At 51.8% G+C, this 17,500-nt stretch overlaps 1 protein-coding gene across 1 annotated transcript in view; it reads left to right on the top strand.

Annotated features, from left to right (window-relative positions):
- wdr11 (WD repeat domain 11) overlaps positions 1-17,500 on the top strand; it is a 55,687-nt gene that overhangs the window by 28,151 nt on the left and 10,036 nt on the right. The window contains exons 13-22 of the mRNA XM_062519242.1: positions 3,100-3,175; positions 4,272-4,380; positions 7,176-7,297; positions 8,418-8,565; positions 11,628-11,734; positions 12,116-12,230; positions 14,563-14,734; positions 15,039-15,147; positions 16,228-16,290; positions 16,916-16,981. Of these exons, the coding sequence (XP_062375226.1) occupies positions 3,100-3,175; positions 4,272-4,380; positions 7,176-7,297; positions 8,418-8,565; positions 11,628-11,734; positions 12,116-12,230; positions 14,563-14,734; positions 15,039-15,147; positions 16,228-16,290; positions 16,916-16,981 (1,087 nt within the window). The remainder of the gene's footprint in view (positions 1-3,099; positions 3,176-4,271; positions 4,381-7,175; positions 7,298-8,417; positions 8,566-11,627; positions 11,735-12,115; positions 12,231-14,562; positions 14,735-15,038; positions 15,148-16,227; positions 16,291-16,915; positions 16,982-17,500) is intronic.

A 17,500-nucleotide genomic window follows, 5' to 3' on the forward strand; every position in this document is an offset into this window, starting at 1 on the left:
TGCGTGTGTTTGATGTAAAGCCTTTTTGTAACTCAGTCAGGGCTTCTCTAGGGACCCGTCACACTTTCCCCCCCGTGACAACAAGGTACGACCGCGGTGGGAATTGCACTTTAATTATAAAACTCCTGAACAAACAGGGAAATAGAGTGTTTGTTTTTATGCCCTGTTGCCATGGGTAAATATCCGCATTCTCTATTTTTAATGAGATGCTGCCATTTCCTTGCATCTTTAAAGTCTCCCGCTGTGCCATGTGCGTCTTTAGACACTGCAGTGCCTCTTAGTCGACGCTAATGGAGAACAAGCGAGTGTTTACACATTTGATTGTGGCAGCGCCGGCTTACCGGGGGGAGAGCAATTTGATTTCACATGTGCAATCAGTGCATTATGCCCAGTGTGGCTTCTCAATGTCCCATCGGTCCTCATCCCTATTCTATCCCATAAGAAAGGCACGTACAGTATAGAGGCTCCCGTTGTGTTGTAGCAGCAGACGTGTCCAATTAGACTTTGAGACTCTAGAGTAGAGGAGTGTTCTATAGGGCTTCACACACTCCCAAGATGTTGTTGTGTTATTTTTTGAATTTAAGAAAATGGCAGCTGAAGTAGTCCCTGATAGCAGGCAAATGGAGTGGGGCATCTTCAGAGTTCTCTCTCTCTCTCTCTCTCTCTCTCTCTCTCTCTCCCTCTCTCTCTCCCTCTCTCTCTCTCTCTCTCTCACTCTCACTCTCACTCTCACTCTCACTCTCACTCTCTCTCTCTCTCACCTCACTCTCACTCTCACTCTCTCTCTCTCTCTCTCTCTCTCTCCCTCTCTCTCTCTTTCATTCTCTCTCCCTCTCTCACCCTGAAGAGCATGTGCATGAGGAGTTTTCGAGCTTGTTTGTCTGTTTTTCTCCGCCTCTGAAGTGCAGCCCAGATGAGATGAGTGGCCCTCGGTGGGCGTCTCAGGGGAGGGTACACCCTCTGGTGCCCTCCGGGGCTCTCTGGAGCTCTCTGGGGCTCTGCGCTGGAACGGCAGGCTGCTGCTGCTGCTGCTGTGTGTGTGTGTGTGTGTGTGTGTGTGTGTGTGTGCAGGACATGGAGGGCATCTGTCACGGAGGACTGGCTGATTCCCTGGGCCTGCTGCTGGAGGGGTACACTGTGTGTCTATGTGACGTGAGGCATCTGGATCCTCTTTTAGGTTGATTGTTAGTTAGTGTGTGTAAGAGGGGGATGTTATCTATATTTTGTGTGTGTGTGCGTGTGTGTATACACACATATTTCAATCCCTGTCACCTCACCTCATCTCTCTGCTGCTTGGAGACCATTATTCAGATTTCAGCAAACGTGGCTGTCGTGTGTGTGTGTGTGTGTGTGTGTGTGTGTGTGTGTGTGTGTGTGTGTGTGTGTGTGTGTGTGTGTGTGTGTGTGTGTCTGTTTATATTGACTGAGTGCCATGTGGCTCGTGGCATAAAGCCCCTCATTATGAGCAAGACATAATTAAGAGTTAGTGCTAATCAGGTGACAGAGGTGAGGCAGACACACTGCATCATCATCAACAACAACAACACACACACACACACACACACACACACACACAGCAACAACAACACACACAGATGAGTAAGCAGACCCGATCAAGTACAAGGCGTCTCCGCTTCTTGATTAGAATACAAACAAAAACACACACACACACACACACACACACACACACACAGGCCTCTCCAGAGATGACTAACTCCCGCAAACTCACACCTGTTCACGCCCCTCTCCTTCCCAGATGCTGGGGGACTCGGCTAGGTCAGGCATTTCCATATCCCAGAGCTGAACGCTGGAGGACAGGCCCCACTAGTTATGTCTGTTTGCATGTCAAGTAGCCCCAGCCTCCACCGTCTGATGAGCGCCCTTGGGCTGCCCCGTGTGTGTGTGTGTGTGTGTGTGTGTGTGTGTGTGTGTGTGTGTGTGTGTGTGTGTGTGTGTGTGTGTGTGTGTGTGTGTGTGTGTGTGTGTGTGTGTGTGTGTGTGTGTGTGTGTGTGTGTGTGTGTGTGTGTGTGAGGTGTGTGGGTGTGTGGGTGTGTGTGTTTATGCGTGTGTGTGTCCTAGGAGCTCCCCATGCCCTACCAGGAGTGTCAGAGAAAAGAGAGAGACGAGGTGTAAACTGCAAAGCGATTATTTCTGCTGTGTTATGTGAGTCATTTTGGCGGTGAGCTTCTGCAGGTAATTGGCTAAGTAGATGCAAAGAAAGCGCTCGCAGGAGCGACGGCGTGAGAAGTGAATCATCTCCATGTCATTCGCACAGAGCAGACTTGCCAGTCCTCTCCCATCTGGTGGCTGAAGTTTGCTTCTGCTGCGTGGAAGTTGTTGCTTTGCTCTGCTACGCTGTGCTGTGCTAGTTTCGGAGTCTTATGAGGCCGGCCGCGTCCTCGCTCGCTCCCTCGCAGAGATGAAAGGCTCGGGTGCCACTCGAGGGCACGGGCGCCCCGCTGCGTGTCCGGCCTCGATGTCTGATGACGCCACTCCAGAGAGGCGGGCAGGCGGGGGGCGGGCGGGGGCGGCCGCGTCCACCCGTGGCGCTGCACTGCCCGGTCTTTGGCCGCTCTTTAAAGGGCCTCCTTCGGGTTCACCTCTGTCAAGGTCCTCTCCTCCGGGGATCGTCCGCGCCACACCGCTGGGACCTCATCATGTTGTCATGGTCCACTCCGGGGCAGCTCGACCCAGAGCAGTGTCCCCTCTGGAACATGCCCGCGCTGCCCGGTGGGCTCCTCTCTCTCTCCCTGCTACTGGGCCTTTTCTAAGTGGCTGTGAGCAGATAGGTGTGCTTCTCAGTGCTCTCTAGCTGAGGAGAGGTGGTGGTGGAGCTGATGGATGAGCTTGTCTTCCCAATGCCATTAACGAGTGCAGAGCGCTCCAGCCATTTCTTTTGTGTAATGTTTGGGTGCGCTCGAATGTACTCTAATGCGCTCTCTAATATGTTCCCTTTCCTCTTCCTCTGCTCTCTCTCTCCGTCTTATTCTCTCATTCTCTCTCTCTCTCTCCCCCTCTCTCCTCTTCCCCTCTCTCTCTCTCCTTTTGTCTTTTTCTGCATCTCTCCACTTTGTGCTCTCTCATTCTCTCTCTCTCAGGGAGGTGCTTTGCATTCAGAGGAGAGCGGGGAAATGATGAGCCGGCCATAGAGATGATTAAAGTTTCTCATCTGAAGTGAGTTCTGCTCCCATAATACCACACACACACACACACACACACAGAGAGGCATGCGTGCGCGCACACAGAGAGCCTTTGGCAGGGACTGTTCACCCACTCTGGTGCTGTTGCCATCCAACATGTCCGCCTTTGATTAAAACCTCCATATTGGCCACTGGAGGGTTGTACTTTCTTTTGCCTTCTCTTTTTTGGCGTGAGCGGAGGGAAGGGGTGGGCCTCTCCCTTCATTTTCTCCTCCTCGTCCCAAGGTGCGCTCCTGCCAACGGTCTCAGATCTCGGGGAAATAAAAGACGGGATTTGAGAATGTCAGGCTCCGAGCGCGCGGTCGGAGGTCCACCACTCCGGCTCGGCCTCCCTCTGAGGCAGTACAGGCACGCGGCCGGCTCCGAGACGGCACCACCGCGGCTACCTCAGCAGGGGCTCGCTGGACTCTCTGTGTGTGTGTGTGTGTGTGTGTGTGTGAGAGTGTGTGTGGGTGGGTGAGGCGGGGTGAGTGGGAGAGTAAGGCCGTGCTCAGAGTTTTAATAACCAGCCTGGGTGACAGGAGTCAGACCACAGCGCTGAGCTAAACACACCATATCAAACAGCTTAATTGTTATGTTGGTGGCAACTGTTAAGTCATTTTAATTTCCTGGTGTTATGTTTAAACGCTCTCCTAATTGTATTTAAGAAAGGTTATTTGGATGCGGCTGAAGAGAAATACAGATTGTTTTTTTTTTATAACAAAGTGGAATTTTATTTCAGTTATTTATGTGCCCGTTTAATTGGCTAATTTAGTGGCATTAGTCTACAGTGAAGGAGACATTGGTGCATAAAACTCTACACTGTTTAGTTATTGGCTGTTCCGTGCCGAATGCAGTTTTGTTGTGGTAATGAACTGGTCTGCAGAAAATGTGGCAGCTGATATATTTGTGTGTGTGTGTGTGTGTGTGTGTGTGTGTGTGTGTGTGTGTGTGTGTGTGTGTGTGTGTGTGTGTGTGTGTGTGTGTGTGTGTGTGTGTGTGTGTGTGTGTGTGTGTGTGTGTGTGTGTGTGTGTGTGTGTGTGTGTGTGTGTGTGTGTGTGTGTGTGTGTGTGTGTGTGTGTGTGTGTAGGCAGTACCTGGTGGTGGTGTTCAGGGACAAGCCTCTGGAGCTTTGGGACGTGAGAACTGGAACCCTGCTGCGCGAGATGGCCAAGAACTTCCCCACCGTCACAGCACTGGTAATGACACACACACACACACACACACACTCCATACATACACACACATACACACACACACACACACACACACACACTCCATACACACTCCATACACACACACACACACACACACACACACACTCCATACACACACACACATACAGTACACACACACACACACACTCCATGCACACTCAACATGGCTGTCTCATTAAGACCTGCACTTATGCATGTTCTCTTATCTGCATACATACACTCACCGAGGCCACAGCCACATTCCTGACTTAAGTCTCAAGGATATGCATATGCAGGTGAGATACCCTTACTCACTTGACTCGCACAGAGTGCGTGCACATAAACATGCGCGCACACACACACACATACTTACACACACATTTATTTCCTTACCCATCTTGCTGTGCAAATAATGAAACCCTCACCTACACAAGCCCACAGTATCCGCCGATAAGCCACGTTCCTGCTGACTCCCCACGGCTTCCCCTCGGCTGGGTAATCCTCTCCTTACTCATCCTCCCACCAGCCCAGCACAGCACAAGACCGCACAGCGCAACACAACTGCACACAACACAACAACACACAACAACACACAACAGCACAACACAGCACAGCCCAGCACAGCACAGCACAGCACAGCACAGCACAGCACAGCACAGCACAGCACAACAGCACACAACACAACAACACAACACAGCACAGCGCAGCACAACAGCACACAACACAACAACACAACACAGCACAGCACAGCACAAGACAGCACAGCGCAACACAACAGCACACAACACAACAACACACAACAGCACAGCACAGCACAGCACAGCACAGCACAACACAGCACAGCACAACAGCACACAACACAACAACACACAACAACACAGCCCAGCACAGCACAGCACAGCGCAGCACAACAACACACAACACAACAACACACAACAACACAACACAGCACAGCACAGCACATTATAATGCAACACAGCACAAGACAGCACAGTGCCACACAACACATAACACACAACAACACAAATAACTCAACCCAGCACAGCATAACACAACACATAACACACAGCAACACACACAACACAACATTTTTTTTTTTTTTTTTAACAACACAACAACACAAACAACACAACCCAGCACAGCGTAACACAGCACATAACACACAGCAACACACACAACACAACACAACACGCTGTCTAGGGATGTGAGTGTGAGCGCAAGTGTGAGTGCATGTCTGTGTTTGTCTTGGATTCGTGTCTCAGTGTGTATCTCAGGAGAGCTCCTAAAGGGACCCGATCTGGGCCAGGTCAGGGCCAGGTCTCAGCCGGGCGTCTCTGGGCCCCCGGCGAGTCGGTCTCTCGTCGGTCCGCCCCCCGACCTCAGCGCTCCGGCGATGCGGAGGAGAAATGTTGGCCCAAGTTTCTGCGGCATGGCAGTTAACGGCGCGGTGCGAACGAGCCCAACAATAACGTTAATAATACATGCCTGGCCTGCGCCGGCACTGCCAGCTGATTTCCATATTGATTGCACCTTCTGGGCAGATCACTCCAGCTGCACTGCCTAATGACCAGGAGAGAATTATGCCGTCTGCTCGGACGTGCTTAGGTGTCTGTGTTTGAGGTAGAGAAGGTGTGTGTGTGTGTGTAGTAGTGTGTGTGTGTGTGTGTGTGTGTGTGTGTGTGTATGTGTGTAGTTGTGTGTGTGTGTATGTGTGTAGTAGTGTGTGTGTGTGTGTGTGTGTGTGTGTGTGTGTGCGTGTGTGTGTGTTTATGAGAAAGTGTGTGTGGGAGATGTAGAAAAAGGGGAGGGTGAAAAGAGAGGTTTGTTGGAAAATGAGGGTGAAAATTAGCTACAGCAAAAATAATATGTTTTTGTTTGAGCGAGACAAATGTGTGAGCGTGAGCGCGAGTGTGAGAGAGTGGAGAGAGAGAGGGAGAGGTGGGGCGGAGGGAGAGAAAGAGGAAGATGTAGTGGGCCTGGATCAGTCCAGACACAGCTGTAGATTATACAGACAGCCCTCTCACATCAAGCCCCACGTAGCGTCGCTCTTTTATTTCTCAAATAAATAGTCATGACTGCTGGAGGCCCATTAAGACACCCTGCTGAGACGGATGAATGTGTGTGTGTGTGTGTGTGTGTGTGTGTGTGTGTGTGTGTGTGTGTGTGTGTGTGTGTGTGTGTGTGTGTGTGTGTGTGTGTGTGTGTGTGTGTGTGTGTGTGTGTGTGTGTGTGTGTGTGTGTGTGTGTGTGTGTGTGTGTGTGTGTGTGTGAGAGAGAGAGAGAGAGAGAGTGTGTGTGCGTGTGCGTGCGTGCGTGTGTGTGTGTGTGTGGTTCAAGTGAATTTGTGATCATTAACTTCAAGATGTGTGTTTTTTTTTTTTTCAATCTATTTGTTGTTATTTATTTTGGTCTTTGCCGTTTGTAATTTCCAGTAGTATATATCCTGCTCATGCCCATAAAAGTTGCTGTGAGAAATGAAATGTGTGTGTTGGCTCGTTGTGTGTTGAGGCGTCACTATGGCTGAGTATGTGCTCTGACTGATGACACTGGCTCTGTGCTGTTGCTGTCAAGCTGCAGGTTTAGCACCCCTGGTTCAGCTCTCTCCCTTCACAATGCTTATAGTACAGACAGAGTTTACCTTTTTTGTGGCTATATCTGCCAGTGTGTAGCTCTTACAGTGTGTGTGTGTGTGTGTGTGTGTGTGTGTGTGTGTGTGTGTGTGTGTGTGTGTGTGTGTGTGTGTGTGTGTGTGTGTGTGTGTGTGTGTGTGTGTGTGTGTGCACGTGTGTGTGGTACAGGAGTGGTCTCCGTCTCACAACCTGAAGAGCCTGAAGAAGAAGCAGATGGCGGCGCGGGAGGCCATGGCTCGCCAGACGGTGTCGGACGCCGAGCAGAGCAGCGTGGAGTCGTCCGTCATCAGGTGAGCGCTCAGCACTCGGACACACTCCGGTCCACTCCGGTCCACTCCGGTCCAGTTCGGTCCAGTTCGGTCCACTCCAGCAGCCTCCGGGGGGCCCTCGGGAAGCCCTCGGGAAGCCTTCCTCACCACGCCACACACGTCACCGCCATACATACACACACTCCATGCACACACACACTCATACACACACACACACACACACACACTCCATACACACACACACACACACACACACACACACACACACACACACACACACACACACTCCATACATACACACACACACACACACACACACACACACTCCATACACACACACACACCATACACTCCGGTCCACTCCAGCAGCCTCCGGGGGTCCTCGGGAGGCCCTTCCTCACCTCGCCGAACACGGCACCGGGCCCCCGTCCACAGACAGAGCCGAGGTGTAGACGCTGAAGAGGGCCGCTGAGACACTCCCTCCCTGAGCTGACTGTGGAGGAGGCGTCCGTCTGAGGCTGATGCATATGTCTAATCCACTTCGACATGCCTCATGAAAATGTCTTTTTTTAGTGTGTGTGTGTGTGTGTGTGTGTGTGTGTGTGTGTGTGTGTGTGTGTGTGTGTGTGTGTGTGTGTGTGTGTGTGTGTGTGTGTGTGTGTTTCCGTGTTTCCGTGTTTCCGTGTTTCCTGTTTGGAAAGTGTCAAAGTATGGTTGGCAAATCTCAAAAAGTTTCTGTGAAAATTAACTTTTCATCAGTCACAGATATTTGAATGTGTTGCACGGCGGATATGAGCTTATGGGCTGGCAGGCACCTGGATGTGCGATATTATTCGGGAGACAAGAAATACCGAGCGGGGATTTCAGTTAGCACTGTCTGGTATTAGCTGTCACTGGAATATTTGCAGAGCTCAAGTCTCTCTTCAATTTAACGCCGAAAAAAAAAAAAAACCCGTTCTATCTTCAGTCATTAGACTCACTTGAGTCAGCTGTTGTGTATGTCACATCTTTAGGCAACCTTTAATATAATGAGGCTCATGTGTTCTGAATCTGAATGCCGCGTGGATGTAGGAGGCAGAGTTCCCTCCTGCACAAAGGAGAATCTTCTAGATCATCTGTCTTGTCCTTTTATTTCGTCTAGCATGCTGCAGGATGCCGAGAGCAAGTCGGAGTCGAGCCAGTCCATCTCGGCGCGGGAGCACTTTGTGTTCACCGACACCGACGGCCAGGTCTACCACATCACCGTGGAGGGCAACAGCGTGAAGGACGGCGCGCGCATCCCCCCCGACGTAAGCGTCTCACCCGCACACACACACACAGACAGACAGACACACACACACACACACACACACAGACAGATACACACACACAATCACGCACAAAGACACACACACACAAACATACAGACACACACACACACACACACAATCACGCACAAAGACACACAGACACACAAACATACACACACACACATACACACACAAAGACAGACAGACACACACACACACACACACGCACATACACAAAGACACACAGACACATAAACAGACAGACACACACACACATACACACAAAGACAGACACACCGACAGACGGATAGACACACACACACCCACCCCTCCTCAAGCTCCCCTGTCCTCCGTCTCTCCATCACTCTCTCCATCCTTTCATGGCAGCATGAGCCTCCATCATCCTCTCCCTTTGTGTCCTGCGCTGGTCTCCGTGTTCTGAGTTCACGTGGGTGCTCATCCCTGTCTGTCCTCCATTACCATGAGAGATGAGCTCTGAGCAACTCTTACAGCCCTCCGTCATTTGCCACAATCACGTCTTCCCTTTCTTCTCCCCATTTCATTTCTCTCCCACAAACAGACCTCTCAAAGTATCTGTGTGTGTGTGTGTGTGTGTGTATGTGTGTGTGTGTGTGTGTGTGTGTGTGTGTGTGTGTGTGTGTGTGTGTGTGTGTGTGTGTGTGTGAGAAACTATCTGGATGAGAGTGTGTGTATGTGTGTGTGTGTGTGTGTGGTGTTGAGGGGGAGGGCCAGGCATTGCTCTGACCTCAGCAATTCTGAACACTCATGTTATTTTCTGTTGTTTGTGAGTCAGACCCAGGGGAATAGCTGGCAGGGAAACCGCAATGACAGAGAGGGAGAGGGCGTATAGAAGGGGGGAAAGAGATGGAAAGAGCGAGAGAGAGAGAGAGAGAGAGAGAGAGAGAGAGAGAGAGAGAGAAAGAGATGGAGAGAAAGAGATGGAGAGAGTGAGAGATGAAGGGAGAGAGAGAGGGATGCAGGGAGTGAGAGGGAGAGATGCAGGGAGTGAGAGGGAGAGGCTGTTTGAGGAGGACGGAGTCTGTGTTTGGTACTCTTCTCATGCCCGGGGTTATTAGTGGTATTTTCACTGTTTGGGAAAGTCAGGAAGGGAGATGAACTTGGCCACCCCTCAAGTCTCATTAGTATGTTTCCAACCTGTGTGTGTGTGTGTGTGTGTGTGTGTGTGTGTCTGTGTGTGTGTCTGTGTGTGTGTGTGTCTGTCTGTGTGTGTCTGTCTGTGTGTGTGTGTGTGTGTGTGTGTGTGTGTGTGTGTGTGTGTATGTGTGTGTGTGTGACGGTGTCAGTGTGTGCACGCAGCACATCTGTGCCTGTGGTTGTGTCAACCAGTGCCATGTTTCTCCCTGAGGAAAAGCCTATTACTTTGCTCATTATCACTCTCTGTCTCCCACACATACTGTACACCTTTACACTGACACACACCACACACACACACACACACACACACACACACACACACACACACACACATGCACACATACTCCTTCTTCTCCCAGTCTGTCATTCGTGTCACATTCTCCAGATCATGTTTTTCCCTCCACATGCTGTTTGGCTGCCACATGTGTGTTGTTGTGTTGTGTAGCGGATGTTGTATGAGAGGAAGTGGCTACAGAGCTCTGTTGTCGGGAGGAAATGGGTTTCTGCACTCTTTCATGTGTGCCACACTTAAAGAGTTAGACATCAGGATTTTTTTTTTCGGCGCAGAACTTTTTTGGTGTGTTTCTCTTTTGACTTTGCCCGTTAACGCACACTTTTCCCCACTTGTGTTTTCTCCCAGTGCTCCCCAGAGTAGCACACGACCGCGCTAAGCCACGCTTCTGATTCCTCACACGTTGAGGTAATTGTTTTCCCTCCTGTTTCGGAAGAATGGCCCTGTTTGTTTGTTGTCACCCCCTTTGGCCCCGGCGGTCTCCATTTGTGGAGCCGTGTGTTGACATTTAATTGGGCTAATCCGTGAATCTTCATTTTCCTTTGAAGTCGGGCGCCTTGAACGGCTCCACCGCATAAAGAGATGTGTCCCCAGTCAGCCATAACAAAGGCCTGGCAGCCATTAAAACATGCTGCCTTTAGTGTCCCTGCATCAGGCAAGCATGGGTGACAAATGAAAGTGGCACAAAAGCGGCACAAACGACTGGCTGCGCGGGGGGTTGTTAGTGGACACGTTGGACATTTTTTACTTGTCTGGTGTGTGATGGAGCCCATGAGAAAGACTGGGACACACACACATACAAATACACACAGGCAGAGATGTGTTTAGTCCCCTCTGGGAGTGGGACGGACAGAAATATTGCTACAGTCTCCCCGACCCTCCCCTTCTTTTTCCTTCTGGAAAAACAAGCGCACCGTCATCCATACACACGCACACCCATAAAACGGCAGGACAAATGGGCCTCATGAAAATGTAAATGGCGTCTTGTTGGCAGTGGTGAAAGTGGGGCCATATTCCTAATGGCTCGTGCTCAGTCGCTCAGTAGCCAGGCTGTCGCTCCGCTGCCCTTTTGTCTGGTCCAGCCCTGCTGGGCGCCGGGCCGTGGTGACCAGCTGCGCTCGCACTCGCTCTCGCTCAGAGCTCCAAATGCCAGCCGACGGCCGAGGGTAGTCAGGGTACCCCCCTTGGTTCCCTCCGCTGCCCGCTCCAGGTGCGGTCAGGGTCGCCCGGCGCTGGCGTGGTCAGTCACAGATGTGCTCACTAACCACTGCTCTGACACACAGACACACACAAACGCACACAGACACACTCACACACACACGCACACACAGACACGCACACACAGACACGCACACACAGAGACGCACACACACACACACGCACGCACACACAGAGACACACACACACACACACAGACACACTCACACACACACATAGACACGCACACACGCACACACGCACACAGACACACACACAGAGACGCACACAGACACACTCACACACACACACAGAGGCGCACACACACACACACACAGCGCTGGCGTGGTCAGGCACAGATGTGCTGACTGGCCTCTGTTGTGGTGGTGTCCTGCAGGGCAGCATGGGGAGCATCGCCTGCATCGCCTGGAAGGGGGACACGCTGGTGCTGGGGGACGTGGACGGCAACCTCAACTTCTGGGACCTCAAGGCCCGCCTGTCCAGGTCAGTCTGACGGTCATCTTTCTGTCTGTCTGTGCACACACACACACACACACACAAACAAACACACATAGATACACACACACACACACACACACAGAGAGAGAGACACACACACACACACACACACACACACACACACACACACACACACACACACACACAAGCAAGAGCACAAACTGGGAATTAATAGAGCTGTCAGAGCTCATTTGTGCCTGACCAAATCTTCTGTTTGTAGGTGTGTTTTTCCTTTGCATACAAATTTGCAGAAAATCAACCCCGCTTGTGGTTTTGAGTAATGTTGTGTGCTTGCGTGCGTGCGTGCGTGTACGTGCTTGTGTTTGTGTGTGTGTGTTTTCATGTGTGTCTTCTGATCTTTTAAAGGGCGGTCCCCACACACCGCGGCTGGGTGAAGAAAATCCGCTTCGCCCCGGGGAAAGGCAACCAGAAGCTGCTGGTCATGTACACGGACGGCGCCGAAGTCTGGGACACCAAAGAGGTACGCACGGCAGACGAGACGGCCCCTGCGGGGGTTCCGCACTGGTCAGATCTGCTCTTGATCCCCCCCCCCCCCGTGTGGACGAGACTCAGGCTGATGTATGGGCTGCCTCAGACGTGCCCGACGCCGAGATTTCTCTCACGAGTTTGCGAGATGTCAGAGCGAAGTTTACAATCTCCAAAAGCCTAGGTGAACATTAGCATTTCATCAGTCACACCAGGCTGGGTTCCATTTTTCCATACGTCAGTTGGTAGGTAATATGGTAATGCTGTTATTAATCACGACAAGTGATATTCAATATGATCACTGGCTATACATCAAGGATTCACTGTTGATTAGAGGACTGCTCGGTTTTTGTCCTTGGTTAGGTTGAGTGCACATCACTGCCTGAGCTGGGAGTGGTTTGGTGTCTCTGAGACGTGCTGGGCGGTTCCCACGGGGAGAGGGAGGACAGGGACAGAGGAGTTGGATCACAGGCGGACACACTGTTGACCCCCAGGGGCCTTTGTCCAGCCCGGTCCAGCCCAGACATCCGCTGGCTGCAGTCGGTCAGCGTAGATCTCCATCTCGGAGCCAGCAGTGCCCCCCTCAGTTATGGTAGTAAAAGATCATTGGTGTCGTGACAGGGACCGTTTGGTGGTGGCGCCTAAAAGCCTACTGTCAGCGTTTTTATTTACACCAGTTTTATAGAGGAAAGATGTGCTGCTCTCTCTCTCTCTCTCTCCCTCTCTCCCTCTCTCTCTCCTTCTCTCTCTCTCTCTCTCTGTCTCACCCTCCTTCTCTCTCTCTCTCTCTCTCTCTCTCGCCCTCCTCTCTCTCCTCCTCTCTCCCTCCTCTCCCTCTCTCTCCCTCTCTCTCTCTCTCTCTCTCCCTGGTTTCATCAGTGCTGAGAGCTTTCAGGCAGCTGAGTGGGCTCTCTGGGTCCTCTCTCTCTCGCCTCCTTGTTTAACTGTTCTCAGTCTCCACTCGAGCCTTTAATGCTGCCTATGAGATTGATGCGCGGGACAGTTATCGCCGCGGCAAACAATGCTGACATCTTTGGTTTTCGGTTGTGTGGCGGCGTGAGGCGGGTACGCGGGGCGGGCGAGTGGGCACAGCAGACACGGGCACACATATGGCTGGCAAGCTGCTGGCGCTGACTGCTCAGGCAGGGCCTGATGAGATGGGAGGGGTGGGGGGGTGTGGGGTGGGGGGGGGGCGTGCTGGGGAGACGCTGCTCCCTTGGGGCCGTCAACAGAGGGAAACGCACAATACTCCCCACACACACACACTCACACACACACACACATACACACTTGACGGAGAGACAGATGAAATGCAGCTGAGAAAGACGAGAAAGGAAACGCATCACTGCTCTTCTGACAGCTGTGTCTGAGTAAGTCAGACACACACACACACACACACACACACACACACACACACACACACTGCCAATGCAGGCACACACATACACACAGCAGTGCCGAGCACACATGCACACAGAGTCTTGGATTGAATAATTTGGTTGGAGAATTGAGGAGCAGAAAGTGAGCGAACGCCTGTCTGTGTCTCGGCTGCATTCTGGCTCTAATGAGGAGAAGGCCGATGCAGCAGAACACCCAGTTGTTTACCACCACCACTACGCAGCCGAAGAATTACAGCGCAGCGCGCAAGCCTCCATTACTCCACTCGTGGGACCCTTTCCAGAGCCCCCCTCCGGCATCTTAGCGCTTCACAATGCTGATTAATGGAACAGGAGCGTAATGAATGTTTAGGGAAATGCAGACCCACGGAGATGCTAATGTGGACCAGGCCATCTCCTCATATAGAGCCTCACGCTCACAGCTGGAAATAGGCAGCAACAGTAGAGGAGCTTCATTAAATCCGTGCAAGCATTGCAGAACGGATCCATCAGGCCCCACCAGTAGGTGGAGGAGTTAGGTGTAGGTGTTGGTTTAGGTGTTGGTGTAGGTGTAGGTGTTGGTGTAGGTCTTGGTGTAGGTGGAGAGGGTTAAAGCAGAGCGAGAGGCGTAAACGTTCGACCATTTCCACGTTCTGTTTTCGCAAAGGGGAGGGGGGCTGAAATCCCCCTTTAAGCAGACCTAGAAAGTGACGTTACATTTGAACTGAACTGCTTGCCAATCTGACAGAGATCGATATCCCACTGTGACGTCTTTGCGACACGCCTCTTTAAGCAGACAGGAACTGTTCGAATTTTGCTTCCATAGAGATGCATTATGTTGCTCTATCTTGTCAGTAATGAAGGATCTTTGGTGTAGGTGGAGGTGCTGGTGTAGGTGGAGGTGTTGGTGTAGGCTGGAGGTGGCTGATGTGTGTGTTTGCTCTGCTGCAGGTTCAGATGGTGAGCAGCCTGCGCGTGGGCCGCAACGTCAGCTACCGCATCCTGGACATCGACTGGTGCACCTCGGACAAGGTGGTGCTGGCCTCCGACGACGGCTGCATCCGCGTGCTGGAGATGGCCATGAAGTCCGCCAGCTACAGGATGGACGAGCAGGACCTGACCGGTACGTGTGTGAGATGTTGTGTGTGTGTGTGCGCCTGTGTGTGTGTGTGTGTGTGTGTGTGTGTGTGTGTGTGTGTGCCTGTGTGTGCCTGTGTGTGTTGGGCAGACGAAAGGTACACAGAAATAGTGGTTGACCAGATGCTTGTTGTTTGTAACACCTTTTTAATGTCTGTCCTTCCATTATCAGATACAATCCCCCACAGACATGCACTCACTGATAGTCTCTCTCTCTCTCTCTCTCTCTCTCTCTCTCTCTCTCTCTCTCTCTCTGTCTGTCTGTCTCTCTCTCTCTCTCTCTCTCTCAGACCCGGTGTGGTGTCCATACCTGCTGCTGCCCCGTGCTGCCCTCACACTGAAGGCCTTCCTGCTGCTGCAGCCCTGGTCTGGTAGCTTCACCATGGACATCACACAAGTGTACGTGTCCACCACACTAGCACTGTCTCCTGCCCCCCCCCCCCACCCCCACCCCACCCCCACATGAGCCCTGTCCACATTCCTCACGCACGACCCTCTCCTAACGCTGCACTGTCTTTCCAACCGCTCCCCGACGTCACAGACACGCCCGGGAAAACACACCTGTGCCCTCTGAGTCAGCCCCGCAGCGGAGCACCTGAAGGAATCTCACCGTCTTCTCTCACAGCCGTCACTCAGTCACACAGCCACTCAGCCACTTAGCCACTTAGCCACTGGCCGTCGTCCACCTCACGGCTCCGTCCAGCACAGTCACAGCTGCAGGGCTGCCGCAGTTAATCAGCCAATCGATTTGTTGTCAACTTTACATTTAGCGCCAGCTATTGGTTAATGGTTTTGGGTGATTGTTTAAAGAAAATGCCTCAAATTTAGCTGATTTACAAAACTGTAGCTTGTATGAACTTTAATATTGATATTTGATATATGTTATGTTTGCCATGTGCTCAAAACAGGGCATTTGAGGGCAAAGTCCTTGGCTTTGCGGAAGGCTGATCAAATTATTTTCACCGTTTTCTGACATTTTATTGATTAAACGACTTCTTGATTAATCAGGAGAACAATTGCAAGATTAATCTGGTGTGAAAAGTGTTGCGTGCCCTAGAATGTGCTGTTGTGGAAGCTAGCGTAGCGCCACTCCTTCCCTCCTGAGCTCCCAGCAGGTGGGCGCTGACGTGACGCGGGCCTCGACGGCGTTCCCCACCCAGGCTGTGTGCAGACGAGGAGGGCGGGGGGCGGGGTGCGGGGGGGTTGAGTCTGGGGCTGCAGGCTTTGGGGGGGGCGCAGTGGGGCTGTGGCACATCCAGCACTCCCCATCTGTGGCAGCCCTGAGGGGGGTAGGCCAAGCTGCAGAGAGAACACATGGCTTCATGTGGGTTTGTTTGTTTGTATTTTTCCATCACATCGCATTCTACTTTTTAAAAATAGCCCACTTTGTGTTTTTTCTCTTTCTCTCTTTCTCTTTCTCTGTCTTTCGTTCTCTCTCTTTCGTTCTCTCTCTCTTTCTCTTCCGTTCTCTCTCTACAGAGATTACAACGAGAAGGATGAAATCAAGGGCCTAATTCAGGAGCAGCTCAACTCCCTGTCAAAGTGAGTACTGGCAATCTACTTGTCCAGCTGTTCTCTCAGAATTGGAGATTACTTCTTTCTTCCCTACCGAAAGACCGGAGACTCCATCGGATGCACCTGAAGTAGTGAAGTTTGAAAGCCAGCTCCTCGACAGTCTCTAAAGGCAGCCTGTCTGAAGGAGGAACAGAAGGCTAAATTATCTGTGTGTGTGTGTGTGTGTGTGTGTGTGTGTGTGTGTGTGTGTGTGTGTGTGTGTGTGTGTGTGTGTGTGTGTGTGTGTGTGTGTGTGTGTGTATGTCTGTGTGTCTGTGTGTCTGTGTCTGTGTGTCTGTGTGTGTGAGTACGCACACACTCGTGTGTGTGTGTGTGTGTGTGTTTGTGTGTCTGTGTGTCTGTGTGTGTGAGTACGCACACGCTCGTGTGTGTGTGTGTGTGTGTGTGCGTGTGCGCAGGTGTACTGCTCTTGTCTGGTGAATGCTGCACTGGTGTTAGTCCTGGTTGACAGATGAGAGGACGCCCTTGTCTCCTTGAGGCTGATGCGTGAGGCGGCTGAAAGGCTGTTCTTTCCCTCCTTTCTCATCTCTTTTAATGAATCTCTCTCTCTCTCTCTCTCTCTCTCTCTCTCTCTCTCTCTCCGCCTCCTCAGCGACATCAAAAGCGTCCTGCAGGACCCCGAGCTGAACCTGCTGCAGCGCTGCCTCCTCGTCTCACGGTAACGCTCGCTCTCCCCGCCTCTCACGCCACGGCTTTGCCTGTGTGTGTGTTTGGCGGTGTGTGTTTGGCTGTGTGTGTTTGACTTTGAGTTTGAGTTATTTTATGTTGGCCTACAGATGGTGTCTGTGGGCGTGTGTCTCTTATCTGTGTGTGGCCACGTGTGTATGTGTAAAGATTGGTGTGGGCGTGTGTGTAAAGATTGGTGTGGGTGTGAGAGTGGGTGTATGTGTGTGTGCGTGGCATCACAAGGTCAATCTTTGTCTGACCACTGCTCAGTGTCTGCTGTGGACATCTGCAGTGGCTGGCTCTGTCGAGGCCTCGGTCACCCCCAACAAAAGGCCGCGTCCAGTCCACTGACTGCACTAGCACTTCATCACAACACTGCTCCGACTTCCCACTCGCCGCCACTGTGTTAGCGCCGCGGTGTCCTAGCAACAGCGTGAGTGACGAGCAGAGTCAGAGGAGGGAGGTGTGTGTGTACGGTGCACATAGTGGCATCTGCTCCATCAGTGTTCAA

The sequence above is a fragment of the Sardina pilchardus genome, chromosome 18 (assembly GCF_963854185.1).
Source record: "Sardina pilchardus chromosome 18, fSarPil1.1, whole genome shotgun sequence".
Classification (NCBI taxonomy): domain Eukaryota; kingdom Metazoa; phylum Chordata; class Actinopteri; order Clupeiformes; family Clupeidae; genus Sardina; species Sardina pilchardus.